At 54.4% G+C, this 25,046-nt stretch overlaps 1 protein-coding gene across 2 annotated transcripts; it reads right to left on the bottom strand.

Moving 5' to 3' along the window:
* Positions 1–6,015: 6,015 nt before the first annotated feature.
* Positions 6,016–16,588, bottom strand: LOC122892982 (alpha-1-antitrypsin-like). Of its 2 annotated transcripts, none has more exons than XM_044229725.1 (5): positions 16,464–16,588; positions 10,196–10,854; positions 8,481–8,751; positions 7,161–7,308; positions 6,016–6,264 (listed from the first exon to the last, which is right to left on the bottom strand). In XM_044229725.1, exons 2-5 carry the CDS (start codon positions 10,848–10,850, stop codon positions 6,073–6,075), a joined length of 1,266 nt encoding a protein of 421 aa, XP_044085660.1. In that variant the 5' UTR covers positions 10,851–10,854; positions 16,464–16,588; the 3' UTR covers positions 6,016–6,072. The 2 variants fall into 2 exon arrangements, with proteins under 2 accessions (XP_044085660.1, XP_044085659.1); XM_044229724.1 differs by lacking the exon at positions 16,464–16,588 and adding an exon at positions 14,771–14,918.
* Positions 16,589–25,046: the final 8,458 nt, after the last annotated feature.

Below are 25,046 nucleotides of genomic sequence, written 5' to 3'. Positions count from 1 at the left end.
AACCCGCTGGGATCATTCACTAGCTGCAGACCTAGGCAGGACACAAATGTTTCATCCCCCCGATCTTCCTCTTTAAAATGATTGTTGGAGACATGAGTGAAGCCAAGCTAACCATCAAACTCAAGGCCAGAAGGGACCTGAGAGATCATCTCTTTGGGGGAGGAGGGTGGTGGGTTTCGCAAATGAAACTTTACAACCAGTAAGGGGCCAACGAGTGGGAGACGGGGCCATGAACCCAGATAAGAAAGGGGAAGAGGTGACAGACAAGATAGTAAGGTTATCTGAGGAGTTAATGAATACACCTCAACCTTTCAGAGGAGGAATTCTGATGACAAGACCAAGGCCAGGATCTATTGAGCAGGAGGGCGAGGCCAGGGAGTCTGGCAACCAAGGCCATCCTTTAGAAATCTGGGGAGCAGGCTACTCTGGGAGAAAGCTGAAAAAGCATGCACTTTCTCCAGTAAGATAGTTAAGTGGGGGTGGGGGGGTTACAGGGCAAGGGCAAGGGCAAGGACTCTGGCTCTGGCAGGAGTTGAAAAGGAACCAGATAAGAAGGAAGGAGCTGGAGGCGTGTTGGAGAAGCATGTTGGGAACATTGAAGGTCCAGGAGACTTGTTTCTGCCACCTGCAGCTGGGGGAGACCCAGGTGAAGACCACCCAGGACACAGCATTCTTTCCCAGCCTGGGGCAGGTGGGAGAAGGGGAAAGTAACCCTCCAGCTGCCCCACTCGCCAGTAGGCATCATGATCGCGGACCTACTATGCTCTGACAGTATTTGAATGGTGTGATTCCATCCTCCCCACCGGCGGTGCTGATCAGAACAGCCTTCCTGCCAATCCTAACCCTTTCAACTCTGAACCCAACCAGTCTGTCCTCAATTTTCTCCTCTGTTCAGTGGAGATAAGAATCCTGGCCCAGCAGTCCCACCTCGCTGACTGCTGTCAGCTCAGGAGGAGGCTGATGGGATGTACCTCACTCAGCAGAAGGCACTTATTCCCCAGACATGCTGGATGGGCTGGACGCGCATGGCAGGGGCCCTGCACGGGCTCACTGGGTTTCCCCTACTCATAAGGCAGAGTCTCAGGGGGCTGGGACACCCAGTCCTGTGGGCCCACAGCCACCTCCACTGCAGGAAATCAGCCTGGGGAGCCCCCAGGGTGCCTTTCTGTTCTTCTTGGAAGTGGTCCTAGTCCAGCAGAACGAACAGGCTCAAGGTCCATGGGAAGGGTGGGTTGCTGGGAGCCCCAGGGCCATGCAAGACCCAGAGTTCATTTTGCCTTGATACTGTCCTCACAGAGCTGTTGAGAGGAGAAAGTGAATTACAACATCACCAGAGCCTGGAATTGTGTCTGATACATGATTGACTTCTGAGAAACATCAGCCGCCTGATGTCACCCGACATGTGACTGCCAGGTCCCAGCCCTTGGGATCTTCACACTGGGAGCTGGCATCTGTGTCCTCTGGGCTCCGAAGTCCATTCGTCTAGGCACAGATAGGCGGTAACAGCCACCTGCCAGGTGCCAAGCTCCAGGGAACCATGGGAAAGAAGAGCATTGGGCTGCCCTGAGGTGGTTATATCTTGCAGAATATCAATACCCAAGGTACCTTAGTGCTCCCATTTTACTGGCGAGAAAAGTGAGGCTCGAGAGGGGTGGTGACTTCCCCAGCACCAGGGCATGTGGTAGAGCCTTGAAAAGACCCCAGGCCATCTGACCCTCAGCTCAGGTCTTCAGAAAAAAAGTGTGCAAATACCTGTAATTCACTCAGCTGTCAATTTCATGCTGGTGAATCAATAGGCAGGGGAAGCCAGCCCCCCAAGCCTCTACTTTCAGAATCTGCAGTCTGATGTTTAATATTCGGTAAGAACCAGTGCTGAAAAAAGATGCCGTGCGCCATCATCCATAGAGGAAACTTTGAATGAGCTCTTTCTCACTGTCCTCATTTTGCAGTGACAAGAGCGGAGGCCTGCTCAGATACAAGCCCGGTCAGGAGCCCTGTTCACGGTCACACTCGTTCGAAGGCTTACCTGGCATTCCTGAATTCTGCGTGCTTTGTCACACTGCCTTGGGCATTTCCATCGTATTTTTTTTTCCTTTTTTAAAAAAGACTTTATTTGGGGGCCTAGGTGGCTCAGTGGGTTAAGCACCTGCCTTTGGCTCCGGTCATGATCCCAGAGTCCTGGGATGGAGCCCCACAGCAAGCTTCCTGCTCAGCGGGTCACCTGCTTCTCTCCCTCCTTCCCGTTTGTGCTCTCTCTCACTATCTCTGTCTCCCTCAAATAAATAAGGTATTAAAGATAAGTAAATAAATAAATAAGACTTTATTCTTTAGAACAGTTTTAGGGTTATAGAACAATATACAATTTTGTTAACAATCTAGGGTTATAGAACAAAAGGACAGAGAGCTCCCACATACCTTCTCCTATCCCACCACCAGTTCCCCTGATAGTAACATCTCGCACGGCAGTGGGACACTTGTGACAATCGAGGACTCAATATCAATGCTCCTACCCAGAGTCCGAACCCACAGTTTGGTTTGCTCCTGGTGCTGCAGTTTGCTGGCCGTTTATCCTGACTGCAGGAGCAAGTAACACTCTTCTACCTGCACCCAAAAGCAGGGTTCAGTGGCGCCTCGCTGCCTTCTGGGCCTGGGTCCTGTGGGAAGTGGCCCAAAGTCCGAACTCTGCAGAGCTGCCCCGCAGCCCATAGACCTCAGCATTCCACAGGTGGCTCTGCAGCTCGGCTCCCTGAGTGGCAGGTGGTCCAGCGCTTGCTTGGCAAGCAGGGCACAGCTGTGGGGCCCCCTCCAGATACGCAGCTCGAGAACCAGCCCCTAGCTGGGGAGACAGAGTAATCTACTGGAGGGACAAGAGTAAGGAAACGATTGTTCTCAGGGAGGGAAAATAAATTGGAACCAGCTTCTTTGAGGGGAGGACAATTTATGGACCACTGTCACATTTAGCATGCACACACCCTTTGTTTCAATCCAGCTGGTGGTCTGGGAACGCCGGGAAAGCGATGTGATGAAGAACCAGAGTTACTCAAAGTAGTTCAATGCCGCGCTGTGCCTTTCACGGAAAGCATGGCGAACAGAACAGCAGACGTTGGAAATGAGCATAAATAAAGCGATTTCCTTACTCTGCCATGATCAGCAGTCTTGAAATAGATCCTGAGTCACAGGGCTCCGCAGTGACTTTCAGCCTACCGAGTGGGCACCGGGTCTCAGAAAGGCCCCTTTGACCTCTGAGAACAAATGTCCCTGTAATCAGCCGTCAGCCCCCTTGGGCCAAGTCCGCCCTGCGGGACTGTCCTGCCATTCGCCTTCCCCCCGTGACTCAGCCTTGCCTCCCCCAGAGTTTCTGGAATGTGTTCCCCAGCCCTGAGCCCTCAGGGGCCAGGCTGCAGCTGGGGTGAGCCCGGACAAGTGGCTCCGACGTGGACCGGGAGGTTGGACTCGCCTGTGAGGTCTGAGCTGGACGGGACATCCCATGCTCTTGCGGCAGCCAGGCCTGAGTATGTCACTTGATTTCTAGACCTGTGACAGGCCGGTCTTCTCACTGCCATCTGTCAATGGGGGATAATGAATCGTAGCCTGTGTCCATCAGGACTGGTCTCGAGGGTCAGAGTAGGCAGCGAATGCAATCAAAGGAACAGGCAAGGCGGAGGCTTCTGGCTGAACAGGCTCCTGCTGCCACAGTCCTGTCCTCCTTAGGACAAGTTGCTTGAACCCTGCGGGTTCTCAGGGGCCCGTGAACTCCCCATTGGGGATGTTCAGCTCATTTGAACTGGGTTTCTGCCACCAAAGCCCAGATGAATGGAACTGCAGGCGGTTCTTGGCAGCGGAATGATGGTTTCTCAGGTGAGTGCCCTGAGCTCTTGCAGCTTCTTGGTTTTTCCCTGGTCTCCAGGAGTCCCATCTGGCCTTTGCATGTACCCCCTTCCTCCCCAGTACTGTGGGGTGTGCAGTGTGGTGCAGGTTGCTTGTTGAAGGCTGTGAGCTCTCCAGCCTCAGGGGGGACGGCTCCCACGAACCGGCTGCTTGCCTTCTGGGGAGGACGGTGTTTTCTCGCACATTGTGCCCCAGCATCGCTTGTGCTTCTGGTAGGAATTGGGCTTATGAGTGTGTGTTGTGGGGGGAGCATGGGGGGTATGCTCAGGTTCACCGGAACAAGTAGGGCTTCTGGAGCCAGCTCTGCCACTTATTAGCTCCATGACCTTGAGCAAGACCAGCAGCCTTTCTGAGCCTCTGTTTCTTCATCTGGAGAATGGGCGCATGAGAGCAGAGCAGCTCCACTCACTGCTCCGCAGTGCCGCTCTGAGGAGCACATGGAACGATGCTGGCATTGCCCCTCGTGGGGCGCCAGGATTACAGAGGAGCTCATGAAGGTCACAGATGTCGTGTCCCTTCCCTGGGCACCCAGCTCTGCTTTCCTTCAAAGGCTGTTTCGAGGACCTGCTTTGAAGCGTACACCAACTCAAAGTCGGTGTTATAACCGTGATGAAGATGCTGAGGCCCAGAGAGGTTTGGTGACTTCGCCAAAGTCACACACCTGGGACGCTGCAAAGTTTGGACTTGTTCCCACTCTCGCATTGTCCTGGGTGTTTGACTCTGGTTGTATCATTAAGGGAATTTGTGGAGATTGGAAGTGTCCAGGCAGAGGGATATCGGGATGACAGCAGACTTCACTGGGAGACAGCTGGATTCATTATATTGAATTACAGGGAATTGGACACATGTGGACATTCGGCCTTGAAAGGTGTAAATTTCATATGACTCAACCCAGGTGTGTAGATGCACGCTCAGCCTCCGCGAGAGCCTCAGGCGGGCATCACTAGGTTCTTAGGGGATAGGACAGTCTTTCCCACAGACAAGCACGTTCCTGTGAGTCTGGGAGCTGGCTCCCTCAGCATGGGGGTCTGGCAGGACTTCCTGAGTGTCATTGTCCTTCCGGGGGCTCTGGAGACAGAGCCCCATGGCCCTTAGTGAAAGGGCTGCTCTGGAGTGGCCGCAGCTGTGATAAAGCAGTTGTGGTTCCCTCTGAAGACCCCAGCGAGCGCCGTGGGGCAGGAACAAGGCCAGATGAAAAGTGTCCCCTGTCAGAGCTTAGCCAAGGGAAGGCAGGGATGGCGAGTGGGGTTGGTGATCTACTTCTTCTCCTGTGACCAAGGAATCATCGGAATGACTTTCCAGAGCCACAACGTGGCCCCATGATTGGGTAGAAGAGGACACAGGGTAAGTGTCTTGGGGTTGTGACAAGCCGGATGAGTCTGAGCAGGTGACATAGACCAAGACCCGGAGACCCGCCTGGAGAGAAGAGGAGGTGGAGGGCCCGCCTGCTTCTAGGGGTCGTGGGTTTGAGGGTCCTGGGGCAGAGAAGGAAGGACAAGGACAGGAGTATGTGCTCCTAGCCTAAAGCCATCAAAAATTTTCCAGGCAAAATCGACTGTAGCTTTTTGCAGGAAAGACCTTTGAGTGGTAGGAGCCCAAGCCAGGCGCAGGGGACAAGGTGGGACGGAAAGGGGACCGAGTAGTCTCTCTTTGTGGTTGCAGATGTGGCGGTTCCAAGTCCCCATGGGAGCTGGAGGCTCTGGGACCACAGGGGCAGGGGACAGGCTCGTGGCTTGTGCAGCCCTGCCGGGGGTGGGGCTCTCATCTCATGGGGGGCACTGCAAGCACCAGCAGGGCTGGGGGGCTTAGCGAGAGGTGGATGCTTGGCGGAGGTAGGGGCGGTGGGCTGGTCTCTGGGCCCTTGCGAGCCCCTCTTGGGGATTCCCAGATAAGACTGTGAGACCCAGAGCTTTTCCCCAGCGACTGGGGAAGAGCCACCAAAGTGAGCGTCGCGGGCAGCACTTCCTCCTGGCCTCGCACAGCTCCTGGACGGTGTGAAAGCCCACGGCAGGGCAACACGGGGCCTGCAGGAGAGACGCCGCGACGGCCGTTCCACCCGCTTCCCGGGGACAGAGAGGGAGACCTGGGCATGATGAGGGGCTGCGGGAGTCACACGGCACACTCGAGCCAGGGCAGGGTCACGCTTTAATGTCATCGGGGGAGGGAGGTGGACCTCAAAGGGAGTTACTGCTGGGTGGGGTTCACCACCTTTCCCACGAAGAGGGGGCTCTTGGTGTTTCTGTCGTAGATGATGATGAGGAAGGGGCTGTTGAAGTCGACACCTGGGGGCATCGACATGGGGATGGCTTCCATAAACGTGGCCCCGGTAGCTTCTGTCCCTTTCTCGTCAATGGTCAGCACAGCCTTATGCACCCCCTGCAGGGAGAGAGGACACCGGCCTGTTCTGAGTGGGGCCGTCCCTTCCCCCAGCCTGGGAGCCAGACCTGAGGAAGGGGATGGGGCCAAGGGAGGGGCTCACTCAGACCTCCTCCACCTGGGTGTCCTTCTAGACCACAGCCTCCCTCCCTGCAGGCACACAGGCCTTCCCCACCTTCTCCAGGCCTTGCCTGACTGCACTGGTGGGCCCTACTTCTCCATCCTCACCAACCTTCTCAGCCTACGTGGGAAGCAACTGACAACCCCAACAAGGAGACTTCCCAGCCATTCATCTTCCGCGGCTCCTGCCTTGTTTCCGGTCCCAGATGTCAGGCGCCCTGGGACCCAGGACTTTGAGGGGGGCCTTCCCTGTGCCCGGTCCACACCAGGCACTCAGTACCCAGCCAGCCACTGAGCAGTGGCTGGATCTTTGGTCACTTTCCACTTTTCTGAATAAATGGCATCTTTAGGTGAAATCACTCATTCACTCAGACTCAGTGATCGGCCAGTAGTTCCTGGGTCACAGATGTAAGGGACAGAAGTCCTTTGAAATCGTGGAGCCTGAGTCTGTCTTGGTAAATATGGGTCCATCGAGGCCCAAAGAAGGGAAGGCCCTGGCCAAAGATGACGCAGAGGCACCAGCGCGGAGGAGGTCCCTAGCTTGGCAGAAGCCCGAGAGGCCCCTTCCTCCATGGTCACCTGGCAGAAGCCCGAGAGGCCCCTTCCTCCATGGTCACCTGCCCACGTTCCAGTCCCAGGGCATCCAGAGACACTCCTCTGGGACCTCAGTCTGCAGGTGCGTCTGTGTCCCTTTGTCCCTCCCCCAGCCCACCTCTGAGCTACAGCTCCGTACACACTGTGACACCTTCTGACCCACGGCACCAGGAACAACTGACCTTGGACAGCTTCAGGGGCTCTTTCTCTGTGATCCCCGAGAGATCAGCGTCGTTGCTGAAGACCCTGGTGATGCCCATTTTGCTGAGGACGGTTTTCAGATCGTAGGTTCCAGAAATGGTCAGTTTGGGCAAACGTAAACTGGCAGACCTGGTATGACAGGAAACAAAGGGGTTTCACACACGTGGAGTGTCTCATTTCTGGCTCTTTGTCCTGCTCGGCGGCCCTCTCCCTCCCACACGAGGACTGGAGGTGCGTGAATGGGTTTATTCTATTTCTTGTTTGTCCAGCCCCTGGGGCCCAAGAATGTAGAGTCCCAGGGATGGGTTTGTCCTGCCAAGTTTGAAGGGGCTGCCTCCTGTCTCCTCTGAGCAGCCCTCTGGACACTCCCCTGGGGAGCTCTCAGCACACAGCCCTGCAGGATTAGGTCCCCCCAGATGGGGATGTCTCCAGGGTCTGAATCAAGGGTCTGCCAGTGTGAGCTGACGGGCACTGGGGCTCCCTGTGAGTGGCTCTGGGCTCTGCCATCCCTTGTTCTCCTTCCTCAGCCTCTGGTGCAGGAACACAGGGCGAGGTCGGGGAGGAGGCGTCTTAAAACTGCTATTTCAATTTTAACCTTATGCTCTTCTGTGTTTTCATATTCATTTATATATGTACATGTTTATTATGTCTTCTTCTGGATGTTAATTTTACTTCTTAATTCTAATTTTAATGTATTTGATTATTTTTCTATATTCCTACCGCACACATTTATACGGGTACGTGTATTTCGGAGTGCACCCGACAAACTAGTCCCCGAGGGCTTTGGCATCGTGTGACTCCCGAGGGACACACGAATCTGGGGTGTGGGCTCACTGTCACTTCCCTGTGGGGACCTCATCAAGCCGCACCAGTCTGGTGACAGAGGAACCCAAACCCACCTGGGCCTCTGCTTTTCTGGTGTCCAGGAGGGCCCTCTCCATTTAGCCCCAGACTGTCCCTTCTCGAATGCCATATTCCCTGCCTGTGTTGCCAGAAGCCCGGGTCTCCCTTTTCGGTTGTCCCGGGCACGTGCTGGCATTGCTCTCCCCGCTCTGGACCCTGGCACAGGGAAGGGGCAGTGTCCGTGGTGAGGGAGTCCCCAAGGACACAGGACTTTGGCCTCGTCCCCATGGGCATGTCCCTTTAATGGAGCCCAGCCGGTGCGGCGTGAGTGTCGCGAGCCTGTGTCCGGGACAATGGGTCTCACGCAGTTGTCTGGTCCACCGGCTGTGGGTCTATTCTCCCTCCCCATGGCCGGCCCGACGTGGCGGTATCCAAGTTGTTCTCGGTTTGGGAATCACCTGGTGTGTCTGTTTTCTAGGAACTTAGCCAGGACTTCCTTGGTCAGCGTGTCCTCAAGGTGGTGCATTTTGCCCTGGTCGGGGAGGATGAAGATGGCGGTGGCGTTGCCCACGTAGTCCATGAGCAGGACCCAACTGGACAGCTTGTTGCAGTGGTGGACGTCGAACATGCCCAGCCGGCTCATCATGGGCACCTTGACGGTGGTGTGCTCGTCCACGTGGAAGTCCTCCACTGTGGTGTGCTCCTCCTCGAAGGGCTTCTCCCATTTACCTGGGGAAGGCAGGGAGGGGGGCGTCAGCCAGAGGTGGGAGAAGGTTGGGACCATGTTGGGGAGGGGGGATAAACCAGCCCTGAGCCTCCTTGCTGGGATCCTACTGTTGGAAGGATCTTTGATTTCATCACCTGTAAAGCGGAGCTGCAGCAAAGTCTGCTGAAAGGACTTTGGGGAGAGCAATGCGAGACCCACGGAGGAGTCAGAACGTGTATCTGATGGAGGCCCAGGGATGCCAAGCCGCATTGCAGAGCGAGCATTTTTACTTGTATTTCATGCTTACTTATTTGAGGAGGGCTTGGGAGGTTCTACATGAAAATGACTGACATCAGCCCTACTCAGCACCTCCCTGTCCAAGTCTCCCTGCCCCTTGCTAGCGGGCGGTCCTTGTCATTCAGGGAATCACTCTCACCAGGACTCCAAGGCTGTGTCTGGGTCACTGTGTGGAACACAGGTGCCTGGGCAGCACCTCCCTACCCTCCACCCCCCGTGCCAAGAGAGCAGTCCCATCCGGGCAAGTCAGAGTGGGAGGGTGCCCCGGGCACCCCTGCCTGCACCCAACTCTTCCATTGTACAGAGATGGAGACTGAGGCTGGAGAGAGGTCAGACCCACCAGAAGCCTCACAGCAGAGCTGGGACCTCAGATGTGCTGCTCTAGCCCTGGGCTCTCCGCTGGTCTGTTGCCTCCCGAGCGAGGAGTCGCCGGCACAGTGGAGGAAGACTTTCTGGCCTTGCTCTTTACCCCCACTCCCTCCAGGCCATCTCCATGAGCTGTTCCGCTGCCTTAGAGCACCCTCTGTGGCCCACAGGGCCCCCACGGTGCCACTGCTCAGGGAGGAGGCCAGGCTGAGATTCAAGTTCAGTCGAGCACTTGCTGTGTGAGCGTGCAGCCCTGGTTTCTTTGTAACTTGTTCTATCCTCACAGAAACCTGACAACAAGGGTATTAGTATGCCCCCATGACAGAGGGAAGACCTCAAAGTGGTAGGATGGCTTGCCGCCCATCAAAGAGCTAACAATCGGTAGGGGAAGGATTCCAACTCTGGTGTTTCTGACGTCAAAGCTTTCCCTCTTTCTGACACAACAACTGCAGTGCAGTTGTCAGAAGTTGTGTTCCAAGAAAACCCATTCCCTTCATACACTCTGCTAAAACCGCCTGTTTTTAGTCAACTCCCTGGTGGGGGCTGACAAGGCACACTAGCACATCAAAGGCTCTGAGAAGTCCCACAGAGAAGATGATGATTCGACCGTCCCACCCATCATCATCTGATCTCAGTTGATCATGGAATGTATGACAGTGGTTAATTGGGAAACCAATTAATGCCTGTGGAGACACACCACCCTATGCATCCTGGATGGCTATGGAAAGTTTAACAATGGTGTGTTAGAGAATATTTTTGGATGTTTTTATGGGAAGAAGCTCAGGCTGGTGTTGGCAACCTTACCTTTAAAGAAAATATAATTCACCAGAGCGAAAGCTGTGTCTTTGTCAAGGTCTTTGACCAAATCCACAATTTTCCCTTGGGTTCCCTTCTCAACATAATCGTTGATCTGTTTCTTGGCAGCTTCGGTGTCCCCAAAATTGGTGGAGAAGGCTTCTGAGTGGTACAGGTTCTTGACATCCTCCAAAAACTTATCCAGTAGCTTCATGCCCTCGGCGATGAAGAGACCATTGCCAGTGGTCAGCTGCAGCTGGTTGTCTGGGTGGTTGAGGGTGCGGAGGAGGTGCTGGAAGCCTTGGTGGACCTCACCCTCGGCTCTCTCAGTGAGGTTGAACCTAAGGCCCTTCATGATCTCGGAGTGAGTGTCACCCTTGGCCCCCAGAGAAAGCAACGCAAAGGCGGTAGCAATGCTCACGGGGGAGAAGAAGATGTTGGTGGTGTTGGACCCATGCGCCACCTGGCGGTACATGCTGAAGGCGAAGTCGGCCAGGTTCGGGGCAATCTTGTGGCAGGCTGGCTCCTCATGGTGCTCATGGTCGTGGTGGGGTGCACCTGTGTCCTGGACAGCGGCTCCCAGGAGACTTGCGGCCAGGGAGCGGGGGGCCAGGCAGCACAGCCCCGCCAGCAGCAGGAGGCCCCAGGGAATGGAGGATGCCATCGTCCTGCAAGACAGAGAGGAGGTGCACCATGCCTTAGTCAGGTCACATGGCGAGTTCCCCCGCTGCTGATTGACCCCAGGGGGAACATCCAGTTTACTAAACATCTACTATGTGCCGGCCCCAGCCGAGCACTCTCCTACGTGCTCCTCACGGAAAGACAGAACGGTAATTAAGACTTTACATGGCTCACCATGTGCTGAGCCTCATTCTGTGCACTTTGTTTTCTCATCTCATTGTCCTCTTTCAATGACTTATGACCTAGGGCACAGGACCGTTGTCCATTCACAGAGGAGGAGACTGAAGACCAGAGAAGTTGAAGTCATCTGCCCCAAGGCCACAGAGCAGAAAAGTAGTAAGAATCACAGACCGGGGCCATCTGGGTGGGAGTCCATGCTCTTGATGGCTGCCCTACCCCCTGCAGTGGCCCTGTGTGCAGGTGTCACAGCTTCTGTCTTACATAAGGGGAAACTGAGGCACAATGAGCATAAGAGACTTGTGCACAACTACCCAGGAATCAGGCCAGATCAGGTTCATGTATGACTGGATGTGGAATGGGAACATTTCCACTGAGTCTTTTCATGTAACGGACATGAGGCTGCTGCCCAGAGAGGGTAAGATTCTGCCCAGGGACACACAGCCAGAACCCATGGAGCTGAAGGGCTGTCCCCATTCACCCCTCATGGTGAGTTTCAGCCTCCAGAGCTTCTGCCTGAGCTGAAGGGCAGCGCCACACACATTTGTGGCCTCAGCTGCATGACTGCACTGAGGTTCCTGCACTCACCTGCTTGGTGTTGTCACCACCTGTGTCCTAGCTCTGGGCTCGCCCATGATGTGGGCAGTTGGTAGTGACTTCTCCAGTAAGTTGGGGGTTGTGTGGTTGTGTGTGGGGTGGGGTATAGGAGCCTCACATATTCCTTCCAACATCAGGGCCCCTAAACTTCTGCTTTCTCCATGCCCTTCTATCAAAGGCCACACCCTGCACCCCCAAAGAGTTTCTTTTTGAATCAAACAACAAAATGAAGCCCAACGCTGCTTTCTCTTCACCGCCCTTTTTCTGGCCTTCGTGCCTCTAAATCATCCAGACCGGACGGACAGCACATTACGCAATACGTGTTTGTATTTTTCTTAAACTACAGCGGAAACAGAGCTGCTGGTGTTCGCACCGGCTCTGCAGAGGTCCACTGCCCTTGGCTCCTCTTTGCTTCCCTGCTTGGGTTTGGCGTGGACTTTCACGGTTTGTAGAAACCCCTCATCTTTGCGGGGCTCAGAGATCATAGGGATTTGGGCCTCTGCAGGGTGGGGACACCAAGTATGCCAAAAGGCCTCAGGGGCTGTGGCTTCCAGCCCTGATGGCACCGCTACCATCCCCTTGGCCTTGGGCAGGCAAGTCCCCAGCTGTCAAAGCCGCGGTGGGGGAAGACCTAAATGAGTTTCCCCTATACTACTATACCTCTATACTACTATACTATACTATTCCCCTATACCCCTAGACTACTGTTGGATTTTCAGTTAGAAGCTATTTGGGTTTGGTGGAAGAAAATGGACTGAGACTCCCGTTGTGGGGGTAGGGGGTGGATGGATGCCCTCTCCCTCCAGGGATTGCTGGTCTGGGCTGGCTGGGAAGGGGCCACAGCTGTGGTGAGCCCATCTACCAGGTATAGCATCACTGATTCTGGCTGCTTCTTTTTATAGTAAAAGGTCTGAGGCCCAGAGAGGGTCAGGGCCTTGCCAAGGTCACACAGCAAATCAGTGACAAAGCTGGACTGAGTCTTAGTTTTCCTGCCAATTGACCTGCAGACTGAGATAGCTGTGTCCTCTGGTCTCAGACGGTGAATGCCAGAACCGGACCTTGACGGACGCTCACACTGTGTGGGCACACAGGAAGTGAGCCATCCCCTTACCTGGTCAAATTCTAGATCCACCCACGAGCATAAAATGAATGATCAGCGGTGACCCAGCAGTGTCCAGGAGAGCCACTGGGACGTCAACGACCTAAGCCTGTCACTGAATAAGTCCACGCATGACCAAGCCGGGACACGTTTGGGCCAGCAGCCTTGGGGACTTACTTCATTCCTCTGAACCTTGGCTTCTTGTCTTGGAGAAAAGAATCCTTCACTGGGCAGATGTGAGGGTAGGTGGGGGGGCACCTGTTGGGTGTGGAAGCTCTCCCCCTACCTGCGCACAGGTGGGGTACATCTGTAAAAACCAGCAGATTTCTTCCTGGCTGGTTGCCACATTGCCCAGGACCAGAGAGTCTGGAGAATTTTCAATTCAATTCTCCGAGTATTTATGTATTTCCTCCTAGCTGCTGCTGAACCCCACACCAAGAAAACACCAGCACCGGCATCGCTGTCCTGGTTGTCACCCCCACAAACAGCAGGTGTTTCATGCACACTGTCTCAGCTAATGTCCCCTCAACGCTTACCCTGTGGAGTGGGAATAATTATCAGCCCCATTTTACAGATGGAGAAATTAAGGCCTCTGGAGGTCAAGCAACATACTGAAAACCACAGACCTGGATGCCTGTGAATCTGGGGTTTAATGCCGGGCAATCTGGATCCCATAACTCGGCATTCCATCCTTCTCTGTTTACAAAGCTGAAGCCAGAGACCTTGAAATAGAAAATGCTTGAAGTGGTCGGGCTAGGTGAAGAGGGACAGGGTCGCTTGTCCACTGGCTCAGGCCAGTGGCTCTGAGGCCAGAATTCCACAGCAGCTGTGTGACCTTGGACAGGTTAATTAACCTCTCCGAATCTCCATTCCTGGAGAGGACAAGGGTGCACTTCCTCACAGAGCTATTGTGCAAATTAAATATGTGCAAAGTGCCAAGAAATGCTTGACACACAGTTAGCTGTCAGGGAGACTTAGCTGTTACCAATATATGGATATTTCCGAGTGCCACGTGGGAGCCTGGTGGCCTTGGCCTTGATCATCTTTGTAGCCCCCATTTCCAAGAACTGATGACAGAAAAATTATATGCTTCCCATGCTGCAGAGATCAAGGCTGGGGTCTGGGGTGGGATGAGAGGAAAGAGGGCAAAGATTGTCTACATTGTGCCCAAGAGGACAGAGAGGTTGAACAGTAGTCCAAGGTCACCCAGCATCAAAGAGGCCTCAAGGCGAGCCCAGCTGTGTTTCTCCCATTCCCCAGCTGGCTCCTAAGAACCAAGAGAATTATGTTGGTGAGAAGAAGAGGTTAGGGAGGGTGAGATCTTGGGCCAGGTGACCCCAGTTGGAATCCTGGGTAGTGTGCAATTTAGAGCAAGTTATGAGCTTCTCTGTTCCTGATTTCCTTAAAATGGGCATAATCTCAGTAACCACCTCAGAAGGTTGCTCTAAGGTTCAAATGGCTGACTGCAACCGGCTGGCTAGATCAAGGGCTCAGGAGCACAGATGAAGCCCTGAATCTGGGCCCCGTCTCCAGGCTCTCCCATCTTCCACTGTGCATGAGGGCGCCCAGAGACCCACTGAGCACAGGAGGGCCCAGCATGGTTCTGTTCTGGGTGTCTCTGCAGAGGACAGAGGCCCGATGTGTGGCTGGAGCTCTGGGCTCTGGTCCTGCCTGGGCTCCCCACTGTCCCTCTCTGGGCCTTACCTTTCTCACCCGTGGCAGGGGAAGTGCAGGGAAGGTGGTGAGGCCAGTAGAGACAACCAACAGGAGGGACACAGGAGCTGTGTCGGCAGAAACATGCTCCTTCCTGGGGTCTCCAATTCCCCACGGCTCACTGAGGGCCAGCGTATTCACCAGTAGGTACTAGGGAGGCCCCAGGGCAGGCTTGGGAGCAGAAAGGACCTCCGGGGTCACTGTTGCCATGACAACAAGGGGTCCAGCCACAGCCTGTTCCATCCTCCCTGTGTCCCCGGGACCTGCCTGGCAGCATGGGAGGCTCGAGGCACTCTCCGGTGGGAAGGCATACTTACAGTTACTGTCCCAGGCCGGGGCCGGTGACCAAGGCTGAGGAGACAGAGCCTTGTCTCTGGTTCCTATTTAAGCCGTGGACCCACAGGGATGATGGGGGAGGTTGCTGGTGAATATTAACTAAGGTCACCCCAGTTATCGGAGGAGCAAACAGGGACTAAGTCCAGAGGCCACCTCTGAGCTGTCCACCCACACCCACTGGTCTGTGGCCCTGCCCGGGCAGCCCAGGGCCCTCCGTCCCGTCTCCCAAAGGGAGTCATTGTACCCGGCCCATAAACCGTGGCGTCCTGCATTCACGGAGAGGTGGTATGACTCAGGCACTCTTGGGGACAGCATTCCTCTGGTGGCCTCCCCTCCCACTGGGGAATTCTCAGCGGCTGACCCAGCGAGAGCTACCATTCACCCAGCCACCTTGAGATGCCTCCTGCGGGAGATGCTCTGCGGCCTTGGGAGGGGCGGGGAAGTGAAAAAGCACCACCTTTGTTAGGGAAGGAAACCGAGGTCCGGAGTGGAGAGGCCAGGCTAACCCTGGACACGAGCTCTGTTGGTTTTCCCGAGGAGGATCGAGGACTATGACTGCGGACCATGACTGCTGCTGACACAGCGGCCTTGGGCTAGCATGGTCAGGGAGGCGCACAGTAACTTCTGTCAAGGGCCCGGCACACAGGGGGCTTTTCATCTGGGTCTGCTCAGCCCGGCTCGGCTCTCTGGGCTTCTCTGGGCAGGACAAGGCTGAATTCTTCGCCAGCCTCAGCCTGTTTCTGTTTCCATGGGGTGTGGCTCCCAGCAGAGGAGTGTGAGCCACACAGGGCTTGAATTTTCCTGGGAACATGGCCCTGTTCTGGGGCTGCTACAGACCCCCAAGGGGCTGGCGGTGGGGAAGGTGCTGGTACAGGGTTGAGAGTGACTGGGCCTCCTTTGACTGCAGTCTTTTTAAAAACCCAAGGCGGACCGCATCCCTCTCCGTGTGTTCGGACAGCCGCCCCGCACAAGCAGGCGCTCCACGGACATTTGATGGAGCAGCTGAGTGCGTTTGTGTCCCTTCTCTCATCCCCCCGTCCCAAACGAGGGATGTGCCCAGTGAACAGCCTGTAGCTTCCTCTACTACATAGTTTCAGATGTGAGAAACTAGCTCCCCTATTCGCTGACTGTGAGATCTCAGACAAGCTGTTTGACCTGCCCGTGCCTCAGTTTCCCCACCTGTAAAATGAGGTTTGAAACGGTACCCACCTTGGTGGGCTGCCGTGAGGATTCAATGCGACCGTTCCGGGTTAGCTCAGAGCCCGGGGCTGGGTGTGCACGGCGAGTCCCTTATGAAGTGGTCCTACATGTGCCGGTAGGTCTCCCTGGTGTCACTGTTTGTGGGGAGCTTCCCGGAATGCGCCCCAGGCTCTTTCCCCTCAGCTGGCTGGATGGGCTTCTCCCCACTGGGGCCCTCCATCCCCTCACAGCTCAGAGAGCTAGTTGACTGGGGTGAGGCCTGACCTCCATACCTCCTGGGCACCTCTTCCTTGTCCCATGCCTCAGTTTCTCCATCTGTACAATGCCTCCCTCCAAACCCAGCTGCCCCTCCCACTTCCTACAGGGGGTGCGCCGTGCCGAGTGCCCCATCTTGCCCGCTGTAGCCAAGCTTGTTTCCCACAGCCCAGTGGCCTCAGGGCTTGTGGGAAGGCTCTGCCCCTACACCCCCTCTACCTCCAATCCTTGAGCTGCGGTGGCCTCCACACCTCCTGCGGCAGCCTCCTCCTCCTCCTCCTCCTCCTCTGGGACTCTGTATGCACCCTGAGCAGCACACGGTCTCTGCCAGCCTTGGAAGGAAGCTCTGAGTGTCAGAGGCAGCAAGTCCGGGAGGGGCGGGGAACAGGGACAGGAAGCCTCCTTGCACAAAGCCGTGGGTTGCTAGAAGGTGCAGCTGGCCCTCCCTGGCCCAGGCAGCCCTTGTCACCCGCTCTTCTAGCTGTGTCCAGCCTATGTGACCCTGACGAGTCACTCAGTCCCTCTGAACTTCTGTAAGAGGGAGGGTCGCCCTGGGCCCAGGGGGTCCATGGAGAGAGCAGGTGTCACTGTCCTGGCCTAGGGCCTGGCACGGCATCTTGGCAGCTTTCCAGGACCAGCCATGGAGGGAAGGACTGAGTCACCTGCACAATGCCCAGCGGGAGCCCCACGGAGGCTGAGAAGGGTCTTGTGTATGGGGGATGTGTGTATTGTGGACTTTGGGCTGGGTACAGAAGGGCTGTGAGATGTCCCAGCAGGGACTGGGACATTTGGAGAGGGAGCATGTGAGGGGCTCCAGGGCCCTGTCCCGTCTGAGTCCAAGGTTCCATGCTCAGCCCTTCCTCATCTCCCCATCCTTGTGCTCTGGGGTCCCCAATCCCCCGGGATTTCCTGCTGCAGAGGAGCTCGTCTAGACAAACTATCTAGGAACAGGATGGGAGGATATGGGCAACAGAGCAAGAATGGAATCCGGGTTGGGAGTGGGGGAGGGGCACGCAGTGACCGTTCGCTGCAACAGTGTTCCATGAACCAAGAGCGGTGGTGGGGAATGTCTTGCCCACTTGCTCACTTCTGGATCTGTCGAGGGTAGCCTGGCTCCCAGGGAGCGAGTGCGTCCTAGGAACATCCTGTGGACTGGTTTAAATAAGAAGCTTCTGGGAACACCTTCCCAGACTTGGGGCCCAGCCTAGGGGTGGGAGTGGGCTGGAGAGAAGTCTGAGAGCTGAGCTGTGGGGTCTGTGATGGTAAGGGAGTGAGGGGGAGGGGATGCGAGGGGGCCCTGGGCCAAGATCAGGCAGGTCAGGAGGGGCCGCCAGCCACCAGCAGAGCTCCCTGGTGAGCATGGGGACCAGGATTGTCCCACATAACACAAAGGTGCACCGGTCTCTCACAGTAGGCTCCCCCTTGGGTCCCCCCTTGCTCACTACGGGGTCCCTCCCCTCCAGACACTGGCTCCCTCCTTCAGTGCGGGGCAGTGGTTAAGGCCTGGGCTCAGGAGCCAAACATCCGAGTCAAGTCTGAACTCTACCCTGTCCTTCAAGAGAACTTCACCATGGACCCTCCCTGTGCCTCTGTCCCCTCATCTGTAAGAGGCAAGGTGAGATCTATCGCTTTGGCAAGATGAGATCTCTTGCTTGTATCAGGACTGTCCACAAAGCACGAGAGGATTTCATGTTAGACTGAGGGTAGCTCAGCCCAGGTTGGCCCTAGGTCGATGTCTACCATGGGATCTTTGTGGATGGGACCCGGGCCTGGGAGCCCATTCAGATGCGTCCCTAGGATCTGAGTAGAAGGACATGGGAGGCCTCTTTGCATTCAAGCTTCTGCTGATCCCAAAAGGCTCCAGTCCCTTCTCCAGGGCTCTGAGCTCATTTTGCTTCCTGGAGGCCAAGGGTGGGGAGCAGAGCACCGAGTTGGGTGTGGGGTGGTTGGAGCCTCGTCGACATGTGGGGCTGATCTCAGAGCCTTGGTTTCCTCATCTGGGAAATGGGGAGAATGCGAGTCCTTTTCTCATGGAGTCGTTGTGAGCCTCGAATGAGGGGATGCCTGTGGGGTGTTCTACCCCGGGCCTGCTCTGTGGGCAGAACTGACACCCGCATCTGCCTCGCCAGAGCCTGTTCACGTTTAGAGGTTAATTGGATGCTCCTAGCTTTCCCTCCCAGGACGTGAATTAAATCGGCCGTGAGTTTGCGTCCTGTTGGCATCTTGCAAATCATCCATCTTGCGACACCCCTGTGTGTCGTTCCGGTCTTAGTTTTTCTGGAAGTGTTTGTCTTACCCACAGCTTCTTGTTTTCACTCTTCCTCCTTACTCGGAGGAAAAGAAGGCAGATCTATGCATTGTAAGGGATAGAAGGAATAAAGCAAGACTCTATAGCTGTATCCCCTACGTGTTAGAATCAATAAAACCATTATTTGTATTATAACTAACATTTTCTACACTTCATTTTAACTTCATTGAATTTATGGGCCATTATGGTCATGATGGCCCTTCAGCTTTTAGGAGACTCAGCTTGTCCTCATTTAACGAGGGAGTCACCATCCTAAAGTAACTAGACCCTTCTAAAAGACATACCACTAGACTCTGGAAGTTATCTCTTTTCTTTTTTTTAGTGATGTGTGCCAACCTTCAGCAAGCATATACGTGTTTGAGCGATGACCCCTCATTTCAGTCCCATTGTCATCTTCTCTGTCTCCCCTGGGGGAGGAAGGGAGCAGGTGTGGCAGGGGTTCTCCCGGGAACCCTGGCGAGCACCAGGCTGTGCGGGACTCATCCCTGTGTGGGGCCGAGGGAGACCCCGAAGGACTTTGGAACTTGTTTTTCAGAAACTCGAGCCCTGCGTGGGTAGGTCAGATAAGAAGGGCATTAGGGATCTTTGAACTTGCCCAACTCTGACCTTGGGTTGAAATGGTTCGATTCACCTTCTGTCTCCTTTCCTGTTGACTTTAAGCCTTTCTATTTGCTTGGTCTTAGGGAGTCTTTTGCTACTCTTGGTTGGCCCAAACTGACTCCAGCTGGGCCAAGGGCTTCCTGTCTCCTGGGCTCTGTCTGAATCCCGTGCGGTAGATAGCGTTAATATTCCCTTAGTACAGATACGGAAACCGAGGCACCAAGAGTTTCCCTGAGGCTCACAGTGTGGCCGGTCTGCCTCCTTTTCCCTGCCCCATCCCTCCCTTCCTTCCTCTATCTGTAGTCATCATATGGGGTCATCTTCCTTAATTCTTCCCACCTATTAATGGATATATCATCTACTTATTCACTCACTAAACCTCCTGTATTGATCACCTTCAGAGTTTGCAAACGTAGAAGGTGTGCCCTCCTCGCTGTCCAGAAACTTGCATCCTGCTGTGGGTTGAGCCTGGGGACCACAGAGCCCCTTTCAGATGTCCCTGTGAGCGAGGATAAGGCAGAGGGATGGAGAAGAGGGATGGGCTCAGAAGCAGGAGGCAGGAGCCACAGACGAGGGCTGACCTGGGGGTAAGCGCCAGGAAGGCACTGGGGCTGCCTCTAGGGCTTCCAGCAGCTCTCCTGGAGTCCACATCTCTAGACTTTCTCTTCACTTCTCTTTCTGGCAACTGCTCCAACCTCAAACATAGTCTCCCTATCCCCCGGTGATAGGAAGGACCACAGACTCTAAGGGCAAGTCCACAGCCAGCTGGTGGGAACCTGGGACACCACGCTTTTTGGCAGCTTTCATACCCGCCTCTCCCTGTGTCCCACTTCATTCCTGGGGCTCAGTTCCCCATCACCTGCCCCAGCAGCCCCTCCCTTGCCCGGGTACTAGTCCTGGGCGTCCCCTGAGACCCGGCTTCCCCTGAAGTCCTCTCCGGTGGATGCTATTCTCTGGCATCCCTGACCCGGGGAGGCCAGGAGAAAGTCCTATTCTCCTGGCCCACAGCTGAGTCCAAACTCTCTTCCTCCGGCAATCAGGTAGTTACCCTCCCTGGACAGGCCCACCTTCTCCCGGCCTCATCCCTGACATCTGCAGGCCCGTGGACCCCATCCTGCACCACGGGGGCAGGGCAACAAGGGCCCGTCTGGTCCATTCTGCATGGCTGTGGACGGCCTTCCAAGCCCATAGCCACTTGCTTCCTGTCCATCTTACCTCCGGCGGCCTTCTCTTTCACCCCTCCCGCCCCTCATATGACCCACGGCCATCCCGTGGACTTACCAGAGGGTCTGAGACATCCGGTCAACTCTTCGTCTCCAGCTCCCCTCTCGCTATACCCCCTTCACCTGTCCTCAGCGCTCTCGGGCCTGCAGGTGGAGACACGGGGAGATGGTGAGGTGCGACCAGCTTGAACCTCGTGGGGTGTCATGTCAGCCACTCCCCCGTCACAGCCTCTGCGGTAGAAAGAACAGCATCTCCAGAGACAACCACGTCCTGACCCCCAGGACTTGTGAGTGTGTCACTCTTTCAGACGTTAGATGCGTTGCAGATGCGTGAAGATCGTGATCTTGGGACGGGACATTTACCTGGATTTTCCAGGTGTGGGCCCAGTGTAATTAGGAGGGTCCTTATCAATGAGGGGCAGGTGGGTCAGAGTGAGAGAAGGGGCTGTGACTGCAGGAGCAGAGGTCAGGTTGGCATGAGGAAGGGGTTTGTAACGCAGGAAAATATGTGAAATTCAGATTCCATTTAATCAGAAAACCATCACGCTGTGGGTTCACCCTCCATGGCTGCTTTCCCGGGGCGGTAGCCACAGCAGATGGTGGTGACAGAAACTTTGTGGCCTGCAAATCCTAAAACTAGGCCTATGGACACAATCTGTTTTTTCCAGAACAGATTTCCTGATCCTTGCCTGACACCACAGATCATGCCAGCCTGTGGTCCCCTGGGGCCGTGCCTCTGAGGCTGCTGGCTTTTGAGGGAAGGGTGGCCGACTCAGTGTGTCCCTGCACATCTAGGGCCAGGACGAAGTCACTGAGGAGACTTCCTGCCCCCCCCCACGCTGGGGACACCTCCTTCCTTGCTGCTTCCAGAGCACATGTGGTAACACGTGTCATGAGAGCCGGCAATTATTAAGCACCTAGAACATTCCAGACACTGTTCCAAGCATTTCAGAGAGATTAATTTTGTTCATCCTCATGACAGGCCTGTGACGTGGGTACTTTTGTTATCTTCATTTTACAGACAAGAAAACTGAGGCTCATAGAAGCCAAGCCTGCCAGCTCTAGGTCCCAGAGCTGGCAAGTGGTGGAGGGGAGATTGGAACGAGGCTGCATGACTGCAGGACAAGGGCTCAGCTCAGACACCAGAGTGTGGTTACCTGAGTGGGGGGGCAGCCTGTTTTCCGACTCCGACTCTGCTGAGCGCAAAGTGGGGGCTCAAGGCTGCTGGATGAACTGAGGTCAAATGAACGAAGAAGCAGAAATGGGGTGTTTTGGTGCTTCTGGGTGGCTCAGTTGGTTAATTGTCTGCCTTTGGCTCAGGTCATGATCCCAGGGTCCTGGGATGGAGTCCCTCGTCAGGTTCCCTGCTCAATAGGGAGTCTGCTTCTCTCTCTCTTTCTCTCTCTTTCCCTCTGCCCCTCCCCACTGTTCATTCTCTGTCTCTCAAATAAATAAATAAAATCTTTAAAAACAAACAGAAAGGAGTGAGTGTTTCTTCTATCATGTGGTTAAGGCATCTTGCCAGGACAAGAGTGTGAAAATCTGTAGAATGCTCCTGAACTCTAGGAAACAAACAGAGCGATGCTGGAGGAGAGGGTGGTGGGGGCTGGGGTAACTGGGTGACGGGCATGAAGGAGGGCACGTGATGCAGTGAGCACGGGGTGTTGTGTGCAACAGATGAATCCCTGACCTCCACCTCTAAAACTAGCAATACAATGTATGTTCCTTAAATTGAATTTAAATTTTTAAAAAATGTTATACGTGGGCATGGGGCATGAAGCTTCCTAGACTGAAAACAAGTTGTCTGTTTGAGTTGGAAGCCATCCTGTGGGGAAGGGAGGCCCCCACCATGGGGAGGTGGAGGGAGAGGGGCAGAGGGCTCACAGCCAGGACCCAGAGGGGTGCTGTCCTGCCGGCCAAGCCTGCCCCCGACCCCCCCCAAAGCTGCTGCTCTCATCTGCCACCTCTGTTTGCCCCATGAGGAAAGCGGAAGGGCTCAGGGAAGACAACAGAGCGAGGCTGCCTTGGGATGGTGAAATAACACCGAGGGAGGGGGATTGCGTCACGTTGGCTGCTGGGTGTCCTTCCCTTCTCCTGAGGCTGACTCTGCCTGGCAGGTCCAGGGGCGGCTCCCGGGTGCCCCCATCCAGGAGCCGACCTTGCCGCCTCCCATCCCCAAATGTCCACAGTTGAATCCTGGCAAGAGTGGCTCATTCTCTGCCTGGGTCCCGGGTGCCAGCCACTAGGTACACAAACTGTCCTCTTTCCAGTAGCTCTGCAAAGAAGGTTTTATTCTAACCACGCTGCAGGTGAGGCTCAGAGTGGATAAACAAGATGAGTCCACGAAACCTCCCCAGGACCCTCCCTTCCCTCCCCCTCTCCACCTGCTATTACCTGGCACGTGGGATCATTGCCTCCCTGTTTTCCTTTTCAGGTATTTACTTTTACCGAGGTGTTATTTACATGCCGTAAAACCATAAATCCTAAATGTACGGCTCAATGCATGTGCACATCTGCGTAACCGAAACTCTCATCGAGATACAGAGGACAAATCCATCAACGCAGGAAGTTCCCCACTCTGTCCGTCTTCCAATCTCCCACCGAAGGTCACTTCTCCTATGGACTTCTGTCTCCGTAGGTCAGTTTCGCCTCTTCTAGAGGGATGTGGAGAGCGTGGGAGCGTGAACTGTGTACTTTTTTCGCGTCTGGCTTCTTTTGTTCCACATCTAGTTCGCGAAACTCGTCCTGTCTCTGGCTGAGTACAATTCCATTGCAGGGGTGTACCACAATTAGTTTCTGTTGACAGAGGTCTGGGTGTTTCCTGTTTTGGCTCTGATGAATAAAACGTCTATAAGCACATATGCACAGGGGTTTGTGTGAACATGTTTTCATTCTCTTGGGTGGACTAGCTAGTTAGAGGGTAGTAGATGTTCAGTAGATGTTCCCCCTCTCCACCTTCCCCTCCCGATGTCCTGGGAGGGCTTCCAGAACCGCAGGGGGGCAGCGGCTCAGATCCCAGCTCTGGCCTCCATGCTGAGACCCGGGGCCGGTTGCTTCACCTATTGTGTGGAATGGGGATGATAATCTTGACCTCTCCGAGCTCCAGCAAGGATTTCAGGAGACACTGATCATGGAAGCTCAAGTCAATAAATATCTCTTAGCTTGTGGTGGTGTGAGGCTTGTTTTAATGGCACGCAGATAGAAATGAAGTAATTCAATGAAATGGCAGGGAACAAAAAACAAACTTGCTCCAGGAATTTAGTGAGAAATCAATGATTTCCATTCCACTTAAGCAGGATCTCAGGACCTTGTATCCAACTTTCCACTCAGCAGAGTGTTGGGCAATTTAGATAAACAAAGCTCGGTCAACATTGCCTGCTGTGAAGAAGGTCCGGGCAGAGCAAACAACGGGGCTGTGTGTTTTCTGGGCCCCCCTACGCCGGCTTCCCGGGACTTTGGTAGAAATCCCATGGAATTTGGGGACGGTCAGAACCAGCCTTGATTCACTGTGGACAAGTTACTTAACCACTCAGGGCTTCACTGACCTTGTCTGTCAGTGGAGATTTTGTTTTTAAGGTCTTAGGGTGGCTTTTAGGGTAAAGTGAGTCAATGTATCTATAAAAGATTGTCATGCAGTGAACACCCAGTAAATATTGACTCCCTTCTTTTCTTCTTTCCTTCTTCTGTCTCAGTCTTTTGGTTTGTTTTGATCACAAAGAGGTAGGAGAATGATGTCGTTCAGAGTATACTGTATCCAGTAAGAGATTATATATGTAGAAACTAAGGTATATGCATAGAAGCTTCTGGAAAGACACAAACCAGTGATTATTCTGGAACAAACCTTTCCCAGGTGCAGCGATTTTTACCTCCTTCTGTCTATTCTTGTGTGCTTATGTGAATGAGTTGCCTTTATGGAAAAGAAAGGAAAGTTAATTCCTTTTAACTTTATGAGTGGGTTGGGCTGCTGCCTTCAGCTCGGGTCATGATCTCAGGGTCCTGGGATCGAGTCCCGCGTCGGGCTCTCTGCTCGGCGGGGAGCTTGCTTCCCTTCCTCTCTCTCTGCCTGCCTCTCTGTCTACTTGTGATCTCTCTCTGTCAAATAAATAAATAAAATCTTAAAAAAAAAAAGAACTTTATGATCACATAGAAAGATGTTATATTTATATATGTGACAGTTTCTGGGAGGGTCTTTTTTTTTTTTTTTTTTTTAAAGGTAACTTCTGGATTTCTCTTTCCCTCTTTGGCTTTCCTCCAAATGCCATCGCTCCTGGACGTCAGCTGATGGAAGGGAAAATATTCCATGGTGCAGTCAGACAGCAGAGGGCTCAGATCTTAGTTGTTTACTAGCTGTGGGACCTTGTGAAGATGACCTAATGTCTCTATGAGACCAACAATAAAATTGAGATTGTATCTACCTTACGGTGTTTGGGGGAAGGCTGAATGAGATGACTGTCTACGGTCCAAACATATGAAGCTTCTTAAGGAATGGAATGGTGGTTTTCCTTCTGAGCAATGTGTTAGATCAGTGTCTTTATGGAAATGGCCTCTGGCAACCCCACGGCAAGCCTGGGCAATAGTCATTGTTGGCTTTCCCCTTGTCTGTAGACGAGCAACTGAAACTCAGAGAATTTCAGTGATTTGCCCAGTTTGGCCCTGGAAAACCAGTAGTGT

Source organism: Neovison vison, chromosome 13 (assembly GCF_020171115.1).
Source record: "Neovison vison isolate M4711 chromosome 13, ASM_NN_V1, whole genome shotgun sequence".
NCBI classification, from domain to species: domain Eukaryota; kingdom Metazoa; phylum Chordata; class Mammalia; order Carnivora; family Mustelidae; genus Neogale; species Neogale vison.
This window is presented reverse-complemented; position numbering and strand designations above follow the sequence as displayed.